This window comes from Aulostomus chinensis, chromosome 18 (assembly GCF_037954235.1).
Source record: "Aulostomus chinensis isolate RoL2024-O1b breed Wild chromosome 18, RoL_Achi_v1.0, whole genome shotgun sequence".
In the NCBI taxonomy this organism is placed as follows: Eukaryota; Metazoa; Chordata; class Actinopteri; order Syngnathiformes; family Aulostomidae; genus Aulostomus; species Aulostomus chinensis.
The window spans coordinates 12,952,572-12,972,610 of record NC_141337.1 but is presented as its reverse complement, the minus strand read 5'-3'; the positions used below and the strand labels follow the sequence as shown (position 1 = coordinate 12,972,610).

The 20,039-nt window shown below is 42.1% G+C and overlaps 2 protein-coding genes across 4 annotated transcripts; both read left to right on the top strand.

Annotated features, from left to right (window-relative positions):
• Positions 1–12,710, top strand: atad5a (ATPase family AAA domain containing 5a). Its single transcript, XM_086185429.1, has 21 exons — positions 1–417; positions 1,086–1,149; positions 1,258–2,957; positions 3,068–3,140; positions 3,237–3,398; positions 4,109–4,238; positions 4,314–4,574; positions 4,685–4,833; positions 5,064–5,214; positions 5,460–5,838; positions 5,929–6,008; positions 6,086–6,222; positions 6,721–6,898; positions 6,975–7,142; positions 7,216–7,449; positions 7,533–7,597; positions 8,047–8,236; positions 8,330–8,493; positions 9,600–10,429; positions 10,590–10,748; positions 11,977–12,710. Exons 2-21 carry the CDS (start codon positions 1,099–1,101, stop codon positions 12,053–12,055), a joined length of 5,340 nt encoding a protein of 1,779 aa, XP_086041555.1. The 5' UTR covers positions 1–417; positions 1,086–1,098; the 3' UTR covers positions 12,056–12,710.
• Positions 12,711–13,212: 502 nt separating this feature from the next.
• adap2 (ArfGAP with dual PH domains 2) lies at positions 13,213–19,694 on the top strand. Of its 3 annotated transcripts, XM_086184180.1 has the most exons (11): positions 13,215–13,434; positions 14,350–14,474; positions 14,567–14,658; positions 14,852–14,940; positions 15,079–15,191; positions 16,256–16,405; positions 16,494–16,577; positions 16,752–16,814; positions 17,615–17,692; positions 17,783–18,011; positions 18,907–19,694. In XM_086184180.1, the coding sequence occupies exons 1-11, from the start codon at positions 13,356–13,358 to the stop codon at positions 18,933–18,935; spliced, it is 1,131 nt and encodes a 376-aa protein (XP_086040306.1). In that variant the 5' UTR covers positions 13,215–13,355; the 3' UTR covers positions 18,936–19,694. The 3 variants fall into 3 exon arrangements, with proteins under 3 accessions (XP_086040308.1, XP_086040305.1, XP_086040306.1); XM_086184182.1 differs by lacking the exon at positions 18,907–19,694 and having other exon boundaries at positions 13,213–13,434; positions 17,766–17,988; XM_086184179.1 differs by lacking the exon at positions 18,907–19,694 and having other exon boundaries at positions 13,214–13,434; positions 17,783–18,831.
• The last annotated feature ends 345 nt before the right edge of the window (positions 19,695–20,039 follow it).

Here is a 20,039-nt window from a genome sequence, read left to right as displayed (position 1 = left end):
TACGCAACGCTAAGCGATGACGAAGCAGGCTTCTCTCGTGTCATTGGTGGAACGCGTTGACGCAAAAGGTCACGTATGTTTGGCGCTCTTCGTTCGCCAGTACTCTGGCGCGTTTTTGAAACACTCGTCTAGAATGTTGTATTTTCAGTTGTAGCTCTCAACATTTTGGAGAACACCCGTTCGTCATTGTACCTTTCCATTGGTGTATCCGTGGCTGACATGCGGCAACATGTCGGACCTCTTTTGGGACCTGCTACTTTGAATTTAGCTGCTAATGTTAGCGAATGTCACTAGCTTGTTGTCTTTCAGTGAATCGACGTATCCGCTGGTAACTAACAGACACAAGGAGCTTCTTTGAAGGATGAAAGTGAATGAAAAACCGCAGGAAGACCGTGCCTGAAGCTGCTATCGATATCGGTGAGTGTTTTGGTTGTCTTTCGTTTTGTCTATGTTTATGATAGTTTGTTCGAAAGCCAGTTGTGCTAACTTACTGGGCGCCGTGTCGGCAACGATAATAACTTTACTATTACTTTTTGTCCCTGTGGACATTTGGAATGACCCATAAAATAGCAGTCCCAGCTCTTGTAAGTGTCTGTGTCCACTTCTGTAACCTAAACAATGGCGATAATTTCGCTCTGTATAGCACAGTATTAATGCCGGGTTGCTGTGTGATGTTTACATGGTCAAGAGTGTATTTGACGGTGACTTTTGAGCAAACGACTAGACTAGAATGTTTCTGTTGGCAAATTAGATTGGTAGAAGGCCATTTTTATGTTAAAGGTTGTTACAGGATTGAATTTGTTCTTATTCAAAGATGGTATGGGTTGAAAAACTTTAAATAAATTTAGGTGTTTTTACTTATTTTCCCACGTTTATTTGGTACAACAGGCCCTAATAGAGAGCAACATGAACAACAAAAGTTTACATAAATTTGCTCAAATAAAAATCCTGTTTGTATCAGTATGTTCTTACTAGCGTTTGTATTCATTCTTGCCCAGAATTCCACAATTAGTGCGTTTCTTTTTTGATGTTGTTGTTTTTCCATGTTTATCAATCTGTTTTTTTATCATAATTCTTTCCCTCAGGTGACTTAAAATTATGGCTGGTGTCGTGGCTATGGCATCTGTCATCGAGGACTTTGACAGCCAGGTATTTTTAGAAGTTGGATTTGATAGACTGTGATGTACTGCATACATACATATTTTTTGTTTTGGTCTTGTATGTTCTTTTTTTAATTACCTCTGACTCTCATTACAGCCTTGCAAAAAATCTCGCAAAGATGGTGGCAGTCCTGTTGTCAAGACAATCACAAGTTATTTTTCTCCTGTGCCTAAGCCTGCAGAGAAACCCTTCTCTCCTCCCCGCTCCAACAACATCATGGACTACTTTAACCGGAGGAGTCTGCCCTCTAAAGAAAAGAGCAGCTCAGCAGGACAACCTAAAGTGAACTGTCAGAGGTCACCTCCTGCAGAAAAGCGCATCAGCCCTGAGGTGCCAGTGAAACCACCATCTCAGAAACGGAGAAGAAAGGCAACTAAAGCTGCAAGGAAACTTGTGGAGGCTGAAGCTGTTATCTTAACAGAGGAGGAGAGCTGCTTTATTGTAGAAGAGTCAAATGAAAAGGAAGACATAGCTGCAGAATCAACCAGCACCTGTGGTTTCCTTGGCAGTGATACAGCAGCTCTTCTGGCCCAGCTTAGTACCGAGACCTCTAGAATATCAGAGAGCGCCTCTAATTCTGTCAGTGTTGAGCTGGCCAAAGAAGAACATGGTTCCAAATGTGGCAAATCTGAACCAGCAGTACTCAAAAGCAGTACCCCGTCAACAGTTTTACCCTTAAATAACAAATCTAACCAGATTAGAATGTCCGCCCAAAACTCTAGGAGTCAGCAACAGGAGGCAAAGCATGCAGAACCAGAGGAGAAAGAGGATTCCTTGTGTGAGGTTAGCATGGAGGTCAATGTGGATGAGGACTCTAAGTTGAATAGTAGCACAGTCATGATCTCCTTTGAGGATTTTGTGCGGAGTCAGAGCCAGGACGAGGAGGAAGGAGAGGAAAATTGCAAAGGAGATGATAGTAAAATCCCTAGAGAGGCTGAGGACATGAATATGGACCACACTAATGCGGTTAATACTGAGGGAAATGAGGCTTCTGGGGAGAGCTCTCTCTGTGTCTCACCTCGAACTGTCACCATCCAGGCTGAAGTGCATGCAATCTCACTTAAACAGGCTATGGTGAAGCCTGTGGGAAAAATAGCTTCTATATTCAACAGGAGGAAGGGGGTGGTAATCCCTGATGAAGAACCTGGAATCTCATCTACCTCTGTGACTGTCAAACGTAAATCCAACGTGGTTCTTCAGGAGGAGGATCTCGAGCTGGCTGTGATCGAGAGCGAATCCACAACCAAGTGTAGTGAGGCTGAGAAGAAGCAGTTCATGTCTGCCTTCAAACAACCCACCCTGGATGGATCCAAGTCTAAGTCCGGGAAGAGCCAAGGCAAGCAGAGGAACTCTGGAGAGAGGATTCTGGATGCTGCTGAAAAGATTGCATTGGAAGACACTGCAATTCAGGCAAACAAAGTAGCTGCAAAGAAACCAGCCAGAAAAAGCAAAAAGACGGCTGGGGCAGAAAAGGAGGCCATCTCTCACTCACCTGCTGGTCCTCTTCCTGCAGAGGAAGCAGGGGCTGTAGTTTGTGAAGCTGACGATAAAAGAGAGGAGGCTCTCAACGCCACCGTGACAGCTTTGAGGAGGTCCCGAAGAGAAGTGGCTCCCAAATCCTCCCCAACAATTTCTGTGAGGAACACCAGGAAACAAGACATGTCAAAGGATAGTGCTGCCGCTTCACCTCAGGACATCCTCAAACAGACGTCCACCCCTAGGAGACTCACATCCAAACACGGGGTCTTTATAGCAGAGATGGTGTGTCCACCTGACATAAAGGAAAGTCCAATCAGGTGACACATGCATATTATGATTTAATACTATCACCATGTCTGTATGTGTGTCACGGTCTTTTGAAGGTTGTAATTTTGTTCTTGCAATGAACTTTTTTGCTTTTCATCAGGATAAAGTTTAGAAGAGTCCATCCAAATGTGTCTATGGCTGGAAGTGACATAAACCCTCTTTTGGCTTCTAAAGTACGTATGAATGTTCAAAATGTTACCATGAAGGTCTTCCATACCATTAATAATGCTCACAGGATGATGACATACTCTTCTGATTATGTTTTCTAGATATCAAAAGACTCTAAAAAACAGAAAAAGGCAAAGAAGCTGGTAGAGAAAGCCATAGCGATTCAGCAGAGCAAGAAGGCTGCCGCCATTGAGGGGAAGACTACGCTAAGGCGTTCATCACGAACTGAAGCCTCAGTCAAAAAGAGTTACTGTGAAAACGAGGTACAGTTGTCGGCAAAGTACACCTCATTTTACTGTTTCAAGCGACTCTTCCTTGTTTTTAATGAGATGTTATTAATATGTTCAGAGAAGGATGCGATTCATGAATTGTTGGATGTTATACTTGGTCCAGTTTTATGAGTTCTCTCACCTAATGTTGAAGATTTAATCTTGTTGGGTGCTGTCTGTTATGCCGGGCACTCACAGGATAAATAGGCTGCTTTGGGGTCTGATTCGGCCTTCCTGACAATCACCAGGCCCTTCCTGACTCAAGATGGTCATGTGATATGATGGAGTTACACATCCAAACTTCATCCTTTCTATTTGCTCACTGAGTCACCTGGACCCCCATCTCAAACATGTTGACATTTTAAAAATGATTTTAGAAAGGCATTTTTACATCCATAAACTCTGAGAGAAAATATATCACAGCTACCAAGAAAGCGGTCACAAGCAGCCAACAGTGTCCCCAACAAACTGTAAGCTAGTATACAGTACTACTTTTGGTGGATATTAAAACTGACTTTAATCCCCCCGGTTTTGGTGGTGCACTAAATTTAAACCTGTGGTGTGTTAGTTGTTAAGATTTTCAAATATTGTAGTGCGTGAATGCATATGATTGTCCTTTATTGTGTGATGTGACCACCATATGTCACAGCTGAAAAATGAATGGAAAACTGTAATATTCAAACTAAGTCTACATGGTTTGTCAGGATTCTATTATTTGCTTGGAGAAGGACAAAGCAGAACCAGAAAAATGCAAAGCCCAGAAGCCTCTACGCTCTTTAAATGATGTGCTGGGCAAATCAACATCTCTTGGTAAAGAGACCAGGGCGTCTCCAGGTAGTGTTTCCTGCTACGAGTTTGTGTTTTTGGTGTGAGCTCCACCAGTCTGATCCTGTACTTCCTATCTGACAGGGTCTAAAGTGTCCTCACTAAACCAAGAAAAGATTGCTCGAAGGCCGTCGGCAGTGGTGTCCATCTTTGATGAGAGCAGCCACGAGGGCTCTGAAAACTCCCAGGATGGTGTGCTTTTCAGAGCCCGTAGAGAGTTCTTGAAGAGTGGCCTGCCTGAGTCCTTCAGGAAGCAGATCGCCAAGGCGGCTGCCACTAAGGAAGCATACACCCTCTCCAGTTCCTCCTTCCAGCTGGTCATACACGTGATGCAACCACCAAACGGTAGTCTATCTTGTTATCGAAACAGTGTCCTGATTATGTTTTCAACAATGAAGTACTGATAGAAGCAGATCAACCCACACAATCAAGTAAAATATGTTTTGCATTGATAGATTGCCCTCTTTGGAGCCTGCCATGGCCGGAGTCTTCCTTTCTGTCTTGTCTGAAAGACTTTTGGAGCCAAACAGCCAATCCAACTTTCTCTGTTACTGGTTCTTTGGGTATGAAGAAAGAACCAGCCCATAGGGTCCTCCGTGAAAGGGTATGTTGAGAATTAACATGTTGAGGAAAGTATCCAGGATCAACCATTGACTCTTGCACATTATCTTGCCAGTGATTTGATTACATGTTCATCCAGGTGTTTAGACAGTATAATTATACTGTATTGAGTATTTTATCTTAAATCTACCACCAGATAAATGTGATTAGAAGACGATATGATCTCTACAAGTGTTTATCTGCTCACAGAATTTGATCATTTTTGTCCTCCAGGGTTCTGGCTGGAGGCCTGAGATTTCTGAAGCTGTTCGTCAGCTTCTAGTGGAGGAGGTCAGCTTCTCTAACCCCTGCTTTCCTGCTCAGACGTTTATGCGTCGCTTTGTGGCGAAACGTTCTGATCACCAGCAGCATTGCCTAGCCTCAGGTTTGTATATTCAATTTCCAGGACAGTTTTATTCTTGGTGATATTGAAAGTCAGATTTTTTTAAATTAATCTCATTGTATCTAGGACTAAGAATGGATTTATTTTGTTTACCTTTAAGAGGAGAAATTAGTTTACAATTCATCTGCCTTCCAAGCACAAACGTTAGGTCAGAATTTCAATTAATAAGCCCAAATAAAGACCCTAACTTTGCATTTTTATAATTTCATTTGACTGTGTGTTACCAGAAGTTGTAACCGGCGTCACAAGCACCCCAGCATCAGTCGAACCAGTTGGAGGGAAGAGGAAGAGGATGGGTGATCATGGGACCAACGTTGCTAAGAAGCCCCGGGCCTCCCGCTCTGAAGAGAGCTCTCTTCAGCCAGAGCCAACAAAACGAGGAGGGCGTACAAGACGCAGCCAGAGAGCAAGGCTGGAGAAGGCAAAAGAGGAACCTTCACCCAGAAGTGCTGCCATCCTACATGAAGACGATTCAGTAGTTATAGTAGATGACTTGCTTTCGAGAGTAGATGCAATAAAGGAAGACGTGTTGTGGACGGACAAATATCAACCCCAGCATGCCAGTGACATCTTGGGGAACAATGTGGCGGTTAGGAGGCTGCACAGGTTGGGAAAATCAAATTAATTCAAAAAAATGTTGACTGAGAAGTCAGACATATGGAAACAAGTTCTTGAAGTTTTCATTTTGTTGTGCAGTTGGCTAAGGGAATGGAAACTCCGTGCAGACAGAGACGAGAGAAATAAGAAAGACAAGAAACACGAGGAAGGCAGCAATGGTGGGAAATGAAAAAATACAAAGTTATTTTTTTGGCTTGATGCATGTTTTGTTTGACTGTTTGATTATTATGTCCAGACTCTGACTGGGATTGTGGAGAGGAGAATTCTCAGTATGCAGAGGATGCGTTGTGTAATACAATCCTCATCACAGGGCCCACCGGAGTAGGAAAGACATCCACGGTCTATGCTTGTGCTCAGGAGCTGGGCTTCAAGGTATAAAAAACATCGCACTTCCTTGAGATGCTCATTTGTTATGTAGATAGCTGCTTAAGGCAATACTTCACCCAAAGAGTATTTTTTACATCCCCCTCATGCATGACTTCCAGAATGCAGACAGAGCCAGCCATGTGTATTTAGTTTGAAGCTAATGACTAGCAACAGCAACAAAATGTTCACTGCAGCATTTCACCAGAAGTGTTATAGTTTGTTTTTAGTTCAAATCAAAGAATTTGTGGATTACTGATCATATAGCTAGATAAAGAAGATGTGGACTGTACAGGATGATGTGTTTGAGAGTTTGTAAATTGATGATGATTTTTGTACAGTTTTTCTGCTAATTGTTGCCATTAACTTCAAGCTAAATATGTAGCTGGCACTTTGTGTATTCTGGAGTTCCAAAGAAGTAATGCAGTGGGTGAACTATCACTCTAAGTGTGGCATTTGTGTAGGATTTGTAAACCTGATGTACTAGTTTCCCTTTGGTCGTCCTAGGTGTTTGAGGTGAACGCTTCCTCTCAGCGGAGTGGGCGCCTGATCCTGTCCCAGCTGAAGGAAGCCACTCAGTCACACCAGGTGGACAGTCAGGGGGTCAACACCCACAAACCCACCTACTTCAACAGTTATGGCACTAGCAGCAGTGCCGGAAGTATCAGACATGGACTCTCTCCAAGTATGAACGCTTCAGAATCCTGACATTGATTTGTTACATTTAGGAATGTTACGCTAAGTTGGAATTCTTTTTTCAGGGAAGATTAACTCTCCTCGTAGGGTGGTCTCCTCCCCAAGGAAACAGCCCCAGTCACCGAGAGGTGCTAAAAGAGGAGGCCTTGCTCCCACCTCTTTAGCTAACTTCTTCAAAATGGGTCGACCCACCAACAAGGAGCCTCCAAACACTAAGAAGGATGAACAGAACGGTAAATACACTTCCATTCTGTCATGTTGCTGTTTTTATCAACTTCGTAATAGTAGCTTTATTGTTTTGTTTAGTTGCTCCCAAGAAACTCAAAGCAACTGAGGCTGCCAGTAAACATAAAGATGCCGCTGTCAAATCACCAGCAGCTGCCACCTCAGAGACAAGTGAAGAGCTGAGCAAGAAGACGGCCACTTCACTCATCCTGTTTGAAGAGGTGGATGTTATTTTTGAAGACGATGCTGGGTTTCTATCTGCCATAAAGACATTCATGACCACTACCAAGAGGCCAGTCATCCTCACCACCAGTGGTTGGTATCAGATGGACTGTTTCATGTTAGATTGTTTACTGCGACTGCTCTTTGAGTCTTACTCATGTGTTGTGTGTTTGTAGATCCTACCTTCAGTACCTTGTTTGATGGCAACTTTGAAGAGATCCATTTCAAAACCCCATCAGTGGTGAGTGGAACATTTCAAAACTTGGCTCTAACACTGTTTGGAATTGGTTGAGAATCTTTGTGGTTAGCATTAGTCAGTCCTTGTTGGCAACTTTAAAATTTCGGGCCAAGACAGAACTCACTCTGATTGGTTGGAAAGCTTCAGCAAAAGAAGGAAAACTGAAGTGAGCAAAGCAGCTTTGTCATGGCGACAAGAACAAAATGTATACCGGTACTATTTTTCAACCTCATCTCATCTGATTGTTCGTGGCAACGCTAGAGCCATTTGCAAAATTTTGGCTAACAAAAAGAAGCAGTTATATATTACCAGTGTGACCAGGTTCTCTGTTTTTACTCATTAACTGAATGGCTTGTGTAAGGTTGTTTGATATTGTGATTCTAATGAAGTGTGAGAGACCGGTTATCAGATGAAATGATTTCAGTTGGGTTGTTTGTGTCTCCCTGACATAGTTGGATGTGAGCAGCTACCTGCAGCTGTTGTGTCTGGCTGAGGACATGAGGACAGACCTGTCGGATGTCCGCTCCCTGCTGCGACTCAATGGCTGTGACATCAGGCAAAGCCTACTGCAGCTGCAGTACTGGACTCGCAGTGCAGGGGGGCGGCACACAGCCAGGCCGTTGCTGCACACGGACAAAACTGGTATGGAGATTACACACATGGAAGTATGTATAGATGCCAAACATTTTAATCACTATTTGCAGTATTGTTATAGTATTTTTCCCTCTGTCGCAGTAAAAGCAGAACTGAAGCCAGAGACTAGTGGAGAAGCAGCAGATGGGTCACCGTGTACAGCGACTGTCCCGCTCAATCTACCGCCCTGTGACTCAGGCTGCACCGAGACTCTGCTGGGCCTGACGAATACTGAGCCTAAGAAAGATATCTGGGAGCTGCTAAGGGTAAACTGCTAATTCACAATACTCACTGGTCAGAGTACGGCCACACAAGTCGTTAGTGAGCGTTGCCAGATATCGTACCCAGATGCTTAAAATAAGGACCAGAACAACACATCACTCATCCTTTATCACAGATGCATTGTGTCAATATAAGTGCTTTCTGATACGCACTTTTACAGCACATAAAACGCAGAGACAACGACCATGCCGATTTAAAAACGGTATCATGTAGTTTTTCCAGCTTGAGCACTGTGGCACCTAGCCCCTTGTTTATTTTACTGTTTTATTTTAGTCTTTATGATCTAAATTTAAATGTCTAATTACTAACTAACAATACTAGAGGTTTATTCACATGAAAGACGTCACAATGTCTAAACACAGATGATGGGAAAGATTCTCAAGGACAGAAAGAAAGCAGAATATCCCGTTCATATCTACATCTGCCAAAGATTAACTTAATGTTTCCAAAGAATTACTTTGTTTCGAAATGCAATGCATTAAATGTTTGGTTTTTCCTGTCATGATTCCAAGAACTTGCATTAAAGCTCTAGTGCATCATCTCTGAAAGCCCTCCCTGAATGAGTTGACACTGCTTGTTAAGCCAAGTGCAGCCAGGAAAATCTCTGAACAGCACACCAGAATGCATTCTTGTACATGGTGAAACAGAGGAGGCATACTGCACGCCAAGGCAGGCTACTTCCTGACTTGAAGGTGCATAAATGATTATTTGTGCAGCACTTACAGACTTTCTAAGTGGATCAAATTCCAGCAATGAAATAAGTCATTTCAAAGGAGTTTCCACTTTTATTTTAAAAAAAATCAAAACTGTACTGGCCGAACGACTGCTTGTAGTTGGCCCTTTGCTAACTTGAATATGGTTGAATCATTCAGTTGTGCAGATACTAGATCTTTTTAAAAATGATAAGCCAAATGGATCAAATTGTGACAGTGACACAAGTCATTTTGGGGGTGGGGGGGTGCAATTTGCCACACAATGTTTAGTCTGTTTTTATGGCAAACATATTTTCATTGGAGTAGCCTACAGTAGAGCCTATGACATCATGTTCTGCTCCCTAGCTTTGAGATAATGACATTTTTAATATCAACAGAATCACCTGACTGAGGTGGAATCCTGGGAACTGCTGATGGAGAACAACAGGCGGGGATGCAATCTTCTTTACTCCAACATGGAGAACCTCTTACCTTTACCCCTCACACGGCTGACCTCCACACACAAACCGCTGCAATGTGGGTCCGGTCCACCTGACAAGTCTTCCGTTCATCGTTTGGATGCTCTGCCATCCCACGCAAGGTTATTGTGCTCTGCAGAATCAGCTTATTGCTCAGAAGATGGCAGTCCAGTTAAGGTATCCCACAGAATGAGGAAGAACAAGAGGAGGCACTGTCTACCCGACCAAGATGGACTGCACTTGGACTCTGACACAGAAGAGTGTTCTCTGACACCTCCCGAGCAGCATGGGGCTCCTCAGGCAACGAGGGAAATCAAAGAGAGTTCAGTTTCACAGAGGGTGAATCCGCTGACTCCTGATGAGAGAGCAAAGAGTCTCCAAGTTTCCAAGTGTCTTGAATCAATCGCAAACTTTTTAGAGGACATGTCTGAGATGGACTCCTCACTTGTTCATCAGGCAGGTGACACTCGGAGAGGAAACTATGCAGTGATGAAAGATGGGATGATGGACGAGTCTCGAGTTGAGATTGACAGATTAAGCTGGGTGATGGAAGAGCGTGTGCTGGAGGTCCAGGCAGCAGTGGAGGCTCTGAGCTTCCACAAGTGTCAGCGTTCATTGGTGGAAGCCTGGGACAAAGCCCAGCAACTAGAAGGGGAACTGGGAAAGGAGGTTGCCGCCGAACTCACCCTCCCTGTAGCCTCTCATCGTCAAGGTTGCAGCTTCACTCAGGACAGCCCCTGTCAACCTCAGTGAGTCTCGCGAGTGTTTCATTACATATTTGGGACCCATTCTCAACATTTCGAAATCAAGCTGTGCCACTGTCACACAGCAAACATGGTCCCAGAATGAACAAACGTTCACCAGTTAAACCAGTTCATAGAAAGGTCACGTTTTAATCATGTGTTACAGGTTAGTGCATCGGAGGAAAGACGTTCTGGAGTGTCTGATGTTCAGAGGAGGGTTTGGGACTCTGGGCAACCGATCGTCAGCTGCTCTGGATTATTTACCAGCCCTGCGCACCATCTGCAGGTCAGAGCAGCTGAAGGAGCAGGGCAAGCTGAAACGAAGGTGAGCGCACAAAAACAAGCCGGTGTGTTTTTAGCTGACCGGCAACAGTAGGTCTCAGTTTTGGCTGTGGTAAAGTTGTTCTTTGAGCAGGTGGCTAACTCTGAAGATGTTTTTGTGTTGACAGCAAAAGTGTTATTCACAGGCTACAAATAAATGTGTTGAAGTATTATGCAGCAAGCTGGTCTCCTCAGCTTTAATCTCATTTTGATGTGTGAAGGACAATGGCACCACTTTTGTTCCTCCTCTGTGCCCTCAACCCCTACTCACCTTAAATCTTGTACCTTTCACTGGAATCTTCCACAATTTAGTCATTTGGACCACGAATTCAACTTGTTGGAATTAAAGCAGCGGCTCTCTGATATCATTCAGTCTGGGTTAAGACAGAAAAACAAACTGGAGCATAAAATGCGGCAGAAACACCGTCTCTGTCCTCCATGCTGCTTTTACCACAACTACCAAAGATTGAATACACAGCTGGGATATTACACTCTGATACTGTTTAGACAGTTTACTTCTGTCTGGTGCAGGGACTGCATTAAAGAATATGTTGCACCAGGGAAGGAAGGAAGGAAAAAAGACAGGCCAAGCGGGTTCACCCAGGCTAAAAAAACAAAACAAAACCATTTGTACATGGGTGTGTGCTGCAGAAAATGGTATGACTGGAGCTGGTAGTGCATGAATTTCCTGCTACCAGAATTGGCTCAGAACCACACAACAGCTCAGGGTGTTTATGGAGGAAGCTACAAGAGTAAAAAAAAAAAAAAAAAACCTTTATCAACACCTATTTTCTATGTAGCCTTCGTAACATCTGTGGGTCTGTGGCACATCAAAACATGAAATGTCACGGTGGAACCTTAAGTGTTCCTTGTTGTGCAGTTCTCAGAACAAGCACATTAGAGGCCTCTGCTTGCCCAGCAGGCTAATGTGTAGTTAGCCCTTGGCTAACTACACGGGGGATTATGTGATTTAATCTTTGCAGCTCTTGAGGACTTTTCAAATGTTATTTGACACAACAAATCAGGAGTGAAATGTGTCAGTTGATGGGGGGCTGTGCTACTTTCACAATAAAAGCTTATAGGAAAATGTCCGTTGAGGCCAGTGTTAATAATATGCTCGGCCACCTTATAAAATTGGCTTCTATCCCTGGTGCTTATTCTGGGGTCTTTATATTAGACTACATAGGGCCTCTCATCTACAGAAATCTCTGAATGTCTTTGTCCTCCCCCAGGTTCCTACACTATCTGGATTCCATTCATCTGGGACTTCAGAAGGACATACTCCAGCACCTCGCTGAAGACTTCTCCTAAACCATCCAGAGGACCACACCTGTCCTCATGACAATGAAGATGCCTCAACACAAATATTCCCTTCTGAGCAAAGTTCTGACCGTCAGCCAGGCACATGCTGACACTGTGTTTAGGACTAGCAACAGGAGGAGTAACTCTTGCCCCATGGCATTGTGACTGACCTCAGCGTGGTCAGATGACCTGGTCAGAGCTGTGTGCACTTAAAAACACCAAGTGATTTTTGCATGTATTTTCCCCAACATGGACTGAACACAGACATTTTATAAAGGTAAACAACTACAGTGTCTTTGTGTGTGTGTTTTTTTTGTACAGTAGTGTTCCATACTTTGTAGCAACTTTTTATGAATTAACTTTGCATTTAGCAAAGTGGGCTTTATAAAGTAGAAATTGCTTTTGAAGAGCAAGCGTGGATGATTAATACTTGTGAGAGATTAACGTGAAAATGGGATTTGCGTGTGTATTTGTAAAGGCAGTGTATTAATGACATGTTCATGATATTTGCTCCCATTCAAATTAAAGACCAGCGCCTTATAACAGCATTCATGCTGTGTTTGTCTGCCCCAAATATCACCTTCACCATATCACCTTCACCTTCATCACAGTGCATTTTGAAGTTTGCCACTTGTTTTCTCCATCCTAATTTGTATACATACTCAATGGGTTTGCTGCAACCTAATAAAGTTTTATTCAAAAAAAAAAGTCACAAAATTGTGCTCTGTTAATTTGCAGGAAGTAGATGTTTTCTTAAGGCATTGGTATGTTTTCGTTGTGATTTGAAACCACATTTCATCAGTGTCATTTTTGAGTATTTATTTTTAATTCAGTGCTACAGTGAATGTTGAACCTGAAAAGGCATTATATTTTGAATCATATGAACGGATTGGTGAGCTGTCTACTGACATACAAGATTTCAATCGTTTTATTAATGTGTAGTGCTTGCTAAACCCCTCATGAGTTTAAAGCACACCAAAAATATATAGTGCAACAACAGCTCATAATAATTCTATTAAGTTATACATCACAATATGCATGTGTGCACGCTGAGCTCTTCCACAGAAATCTCACCAGCTGCCGTTTATGTATTCAAATATATTCAATGGTATTGAAAAGGCGCCTGTGGTTGGAGAGCCAACACCCACAGACGAACAGGAGGAAGGACAACCGCCCGTGTTGCGTCATTCACAACGTCCCTCTTGCAAGTTCCACTTTTTTATTCCAGACAACTGTCTGCTGTATTCCTTCACGCGTGGGACGATGTAACCCCCGTGGAGAGTTTTTTAACTGTGAACCCTGGACCAGCATGGAGCGCAATAAACGGATCTTACTGGAGCTGCTGAAGCAGTCGGACAACAGCCGATGCGCTGACTGTGGCGCGACAGGTGAGTAAACGAACGTGTGTGTGTGTCTGTCTGTCTGTCTGTCTCTCTCTCTCTCTCTCTCTCTCTCTCTCTGTCTCTGTCTGTGTGCGTTACGATGAATACGAGATTATCAACAATAAAAGTGAGGAAAAGTGCATTGCGTAGAGTGTGAAGTTATTTGAATCGTTTTGCAGTATAAAGAGTAAAAAATTGAATGATTTTCAGCTCATTTAGCAGTGTAGTGAGTGTCCAGAGCGACAGGTACAGGCTGCTGACATGTTTGATTGTATAATGACGTTGTTGTGTATGATAATCTATCAGCCTAAGAGACTTTACATCTCTGAATTGGTACTTCTGTACAGTATTCACATCCTTTACGTCAGTGCCAACACGGAGATCTGAATTCTTCCTCCACGACTGGCCAAATCAGGATCCGATTCAGTTTTAGTTCTAACCTAAAAAAATATATATATTTTTCTTCACCTTTAAAATACTCAATACTGTGGTCACAATCCTGCCTGCTTGTTCTTGACAACACCAAAAATAGACTACAAAAAGTAATCCTTGCAGCTGATGTATTATAGAGGACAGCATACGACCAAATTAGTTTGATAAAAGTACTATAGTTGTCTGGGTTTTTGTATTATGTTAATATGGGAAATGTTTTAGCTTCAAATGACAAAATAAAGACAGTTGGAGAAGGACAGAAATTATTGATTTGAAATCTTAACCTGAAAACTAATCACAAAGCTGTAAATGCTCAGTAGTGTACACAAGTATAAATACTCTAGTACATTTACAAGTAATACATTAGTAAACGCTCTAAGTTAGCGTCACTGACTGTATTAAAATAATCAGCGAATATTCGAACACTGCTTCACCTCCTAATTTAATCCGAGTGTTACATTTGAACCCGTCACCCCCTGCACTCCTCAGATCCAGTCTGGGCGTCCTCTAAACTGGGTTTATTTGTGTGTCTGAACTGCTCCGGCATCCACCGTAACCTGTCCAGCCGGGTTAAATCCATACAGTTGGATTTCTGGGAAGATGAGCTTGTGGAGGTATGGATGGTTTTATCATGTTCCTTAAGAATTCAGTCATTTAAAACTGAAAATAAAAGGGGGGGGGGGCTTTTATGTGTGTTTTTACACAGTTCATGAAATCCAATGGTAACGCCAGCGCCCGAGCTTTGTATGAGAAAGCTGTTCCACCGTACTATTACCGGCCTGAGGAAAACGACTGCGCGTACGTAGTTTTCCAGCTTGTTGACATGCTGACATGCAGAAAACTGTCCAAATGTGGGAATAGCAAATCTAGACACCTCAGTTTTACATAAAGAGAAGTGCAACTGACAGCCAAAACATTTCTGCTTCTAGATCAGAGGCCAAAGAATCCTGTCTGTCTAAAAGGATTTCATTTTTTGCCTTTAAAACCTCAGGGTCTTGAAGGAGCAGTGGATTCGAGCCAAATATGAACGGCTGGAGTTCACAGGAGAGATCAAGTATCCACCACTGGCTTACACATCAGGTGATGGTTTCATGTACCGTTTGACATCAGTGGGTTGTTCCTTAGATACATGGAAACAGAAAAGCGAGGCACTGACAACAGAATGGCCACGTTACCTAAAAGCATATTCCCATTTCGGTTTTCTTAAATGGATTCCAGGTTTCTATGAGGGGATGCTGTGGAAGAAAGGGAAAGACAACACGCATTTTCTGAAGAGGAAGTTTGTACTGTCTGAGAGAGAATTTACGCTGAGTTACTACAACAAAGAAAATGTGAGTTCCCTGCTGCTCTCCCAGAATTCAACTGAAGTGTGACAGATACTTTTTAACCCATTCCCACCAACCAATACTGAGAAAAAGGTATCATTTTTGTAGAAATTTGAATTGTCAGCACTCAGTAAAACCTTGTTTTTTCAGCTGCAGTTGATAAACAGGACTTAATTTTTTTTTTTTTTTTTTTAAAAAGCCTTTTCTAAGTCCAATTTGTTCTACTGTTCATTAAATGCCATCAAGTCTGGAAAGTCTGGATGGGACAAAGAAAATCATTCACTACAAAATGCAGCTATAGCAGCAAAACATGGTATGAACTTTACCTCCTCCCACATCCTTGGTAGTAAACTGTCCCAGGGTGGAAGAGTGAATGTCATTAGTCATGTGTAACCTCAGTTACAGCGTTTAATCTATGGTTTCTTATATAAATCCTTTTCCATCCATCCATCCATTTTCTTCTGCTTATTCTATTAAGGGTGGGGGGGTGGAGTCTATCCCAGCAGCTGTCAGGTGAGAGGCAGGGTTCACCCTGGACGTGTCACCAGTCCATCACAGGACCAACACATAGAGAGACAGACAACCATTCACACTCACAGTCACACCTACGGTCAATTTAGAGTATCAATCAGCCTCGTCCCCTCTTGATGTCTTTGGACTGTGGGAGGAAGCTGGAGTACCAGAGAGAACCCACACAGGAACAGGGAGAACATGGAGACTCACACAGAAAGATCCTGTGATGGAGCCGGGACTCAAACCCAGAACCTTCTTGGTGTGAGGTGACAGTGCTGACCACTGCTCCACCGTGCCACCCTTATAAATCTTTTTAAATTTCTATTAATTTTCTATTACGTATTTACTGTTGCCAGGTCTTGCAAGAGCATTTGGCTATGGCAGACTGCTCTTAAACAATTGCTTCATTTTCTCCTGATGTGTATGTTAAAAAAAAAAAAATGCTGTTTTAGTGTCGGAATGTGCAGAGGATACCTGTGAAAGCAGTAAATATGGCGCTGTTGAGCTGAAATAAAAAAAAAAAAATCCTTTCTACTGACACGGTTTTTATGATGCAGGAATCTAAAGGCCCAAAAGCTGTCATCTCTATCAGGGACCTGAACGCCACATTTCAACCAGAGAAGATCGGTCACCCTCATGGACTCCAGATCGCCTACCAAGACGGCAATCACACCAGGAACCTCTACGTTTACCATGAGAGCCCTGAGGTGGGACTGCACGATCCACCCCAGAACAGATAACTGGTAGCAATCGTAGCTGTGGAGAAGCTCAGGGTTTTTTCTTCTTCTACTCTAGGAAATTGTCACATGGTACAACGCCATCCGTGCTGCTCGCTATGCCTACCTGAAGACAGCATTCCCAACTGGTAGCGATGAAGAAGTGAGCTTTGGACGAATGCTTCAAAGTCAAATATACAAGCAAAATGGGGCTTTTATTCACTGTTACTGCAGTTCACTTCCCTTAAACTTGATAATAATAATAATGACAATATTTAATAATTTTATGTTACATGTTTTAAAAATTAAGATTTGAATCTCTCCACCCTCTCATCAGCTGATACCAAAGATAACAAGCAACTACCTCAAAGAGGGCTACATGGAGAAGACAGGGCCGCTGGTGAGTCCTCAAATAATCATGTACACATACACGTAATTACATCATTTATCAATTATCACCAAGAAATGTAAAGAAAACGACACGTAGAGCAGCAACTAAACTAACTTAAAGAACTTGAATGTAATGATCTGGTTAACTTTTAAATTGCTCAATTATGTAGTTATGTACGGTGTCCATTGTTCCAGATGAGAGGAGGTAAAGATGACTTAAGAGGAAATTGTGTCTTGTAGAAGCAGGTGGTGAGAACAAACGCTAAAGAGGAGAGCAAGAGGATGAGTGAGATGTAATTTCTGTTTAAAAAAACACAATGTCATTTATTGCAAATAGATAAGAAAAAGAAAAAGGGTTAGGACTGGAGAAGTTTGTAGTGGAATTTTGATTGACTTCACATTTGCTGAAGATTAATTGAACAAAATGAAAATAAAATTTGCATAATTGCAAAACATATAATTAGTTACAGTGGTTTTTTTATCGATTGCTCAAATAACTAAAATAATCATATTATAATAAGATAAATAAAAGTTATATTTGTATTTATGCACATATTTATACAAATTTTGTATTCGGTATTCCAATTTTCAGAGGCTTAACTGTTTGTTTACAATGAATGTAGAGACTGAAACATTTTAAATATGTTATGAATAAATCAGACTCTGATGGTGCAGTGGTGTATTGGATGTCTTATATAGAATTTGGTTTCAAAGCTGTTCAATGGTTTTCAAAATTCCAGAAGCATTGTAATAATTGTGAAAATGTGGAATTCAACATCTAATTTCTCATGTGTGCACATGCCCTTCTAGCAAAAGGAGCCATTCAAAAAGAGGTGGTTTATTTTGGACTCTCAGAACAGGAAGTTGTTGTACTTCAAAGGCCAACTGGTGAGACCAAAAACCTCTAATCTCTCGTGCAATCTCAGAATGAAGAATTTGAGATATGAGTCCTGTCTAAAAGTGCTTTGGTGAACGCAGGATGCGGAGGAGTTGGGGGTCATCTTTATCGGCACGGAGAAGAACGGTTACTCTGTGAAGGACTGCGTCCCAAAGCACACTCGAGGAAACAAGTGGAAGTGCGGCGTGACAGTGGACACGCCAGAGCGACAGTTCGTCTTCATGTGTGAGCAGGAGAGGGAGCAAAGGGAGTGGCTGGACGCGCTCCGACAGGTGCTGTCCCGGCCTATGGCACCTCAGGATTACACTAGTAAGCAAGGAAATAAACAAACATGTCAACCATCATTAGCGTCCAACATGTATTAGTAACTCCTGTCACCTGAAACCTGAAGCTTTTTTGGATGATCACGTACCAAGGTTACTCTTACGCTTCCATATAATAAGAGGCACACTGAAAAGTCTAACCTCATCTTAGTTCTGTCTGTTTCTGATGATGAATGCACCATCAGCCTACCTGAGGTAGAGGCTCACACTGACAAGGCTAACATGCTAATGTTTAGCAAGGGCTGAGCACCATCTCATTCTAGCGTATTAGCATTTTTACTCTGTTCACTTAAAAGAAAAAAATCATGTTTGCCTGTTTTTTGAAAGCTGTGTGTTAAGATGGATGCTAGGTCTTTTCAATAACTGCGAAACAAAAACCCAATCAAGTAACCTAAGCTGAGCTAAGCTAATCCACTTAGCTCCAAACCCAAAGGACACACAGGCGGTTAGGAATTTCTCATGTTACCTGTGATTTTTTTTTTATTTCAGTTTTTGCATATGCAATTAATTGGGCTACATGACACATAATAGAATGATTCTAACATATACATAAGTACAGCAAATAAAGCTTCTAAAAGAACCAGACAAAATGTCTCATGGTGCTTCAGGGCAAATGACAGAGATGCTATTCACATTAATGTCCATGCTGGGCCTTATTGTTCTTTGGAAGCCTCCTAAGTTAAATAAGTTACACCAAAGTATTGGATAACCTAATTTCTTGCTCAGGATATATCACGTGAGGCATTGAAAGTCTGCACAAATGTCAATCAATCAAATTATGATATTTGAATTTGAATTCTCACCTCGTTGTTTCAAGGTTAAATATGTGTTAAGGGTTAACTGCATTATGCTTCTTTCTGACTCATTGTTTCGCTGTGCAGTTGAAGCCAACATCAAGTGTAAAAGATGAGCGATAGAGATGTGTGAAAGCAGGATGATGGTTCGAGGACATGTGAAAACGCAAGTGACTGAGCAGCAGCAGCAGCAGCAGCAGCAGAACCGTCCTGCTTTCACTGCACCGCCACTCATCGTCCGTGACGCTGTGAAGCACCTTGAAGCTCATGTGCTCTGGGACAACAGTGTGGATCTTCCTGTCAGTAATTACATTGTCATTGTAAAATCCCTTTCTGTTACCAAATATGCACACGCCATTAGATCACCATGGTTATGTTGTAACAGAAGATAGTTCACTATCAATCATGCTATTTTTTTCCATTGGGTTTCTTTTTTTTAATTTCCAAAAAAGGATTCCTACACACACACACACACACACACACACACACACACACACACACGCACGCACACACACATATATCCTTGTACTTATATCTTTGTGAGGACTTTCATTGATGTAATACAATCCCTAGCCCCTCCCCCTAAACCTAACCATCTCAACTGACTCCTGACCCTAATGTTGACCCTAAACTTAACCAGAACCTGATTCTAACCTCGACCCTAAAACCAAGGACTGGCTAAAATGTCCTCACTTTCCAAAAATGTCCTCATTTTCCAAAAATGTCCTCATTCTGTTGGTTAAATTCATATACTCGTCCTCAATATGTAGCAAGCACAAGAACACACACTGACACAAACACACACACACACACACATATATTTTGAATGACACTGCACAGGAAAAATAAATGGTGGTTGACTTGACAATAATAAACACGTGTTATTCATATTTCATTTGCATGCTGGATATTATTATTGTTGTTGTTGTTGTTGTGTTATTTTGGTGGCTTTTATAGTACAGGCACAAAAGAAGTGTTTTCCTTGAAAACACAGGAGAATTGTCATCACTGCCCAGCAGGTTAGGTAAGCAGCAGGTTTAATTTAATAGTTGATGCAAATGGAACCTAAGTTGATTCGATATAGTAATAATGTAGTTTATGTTTCCTATACAGCGACAGAAATCGTATTTAGTTGTTGAATTTACACTCTAATAAATAACATGGCTTCTAAACAGTAAATTAACAAGTATTTTGAATGAAATCATTAAAAAGTATCAGGT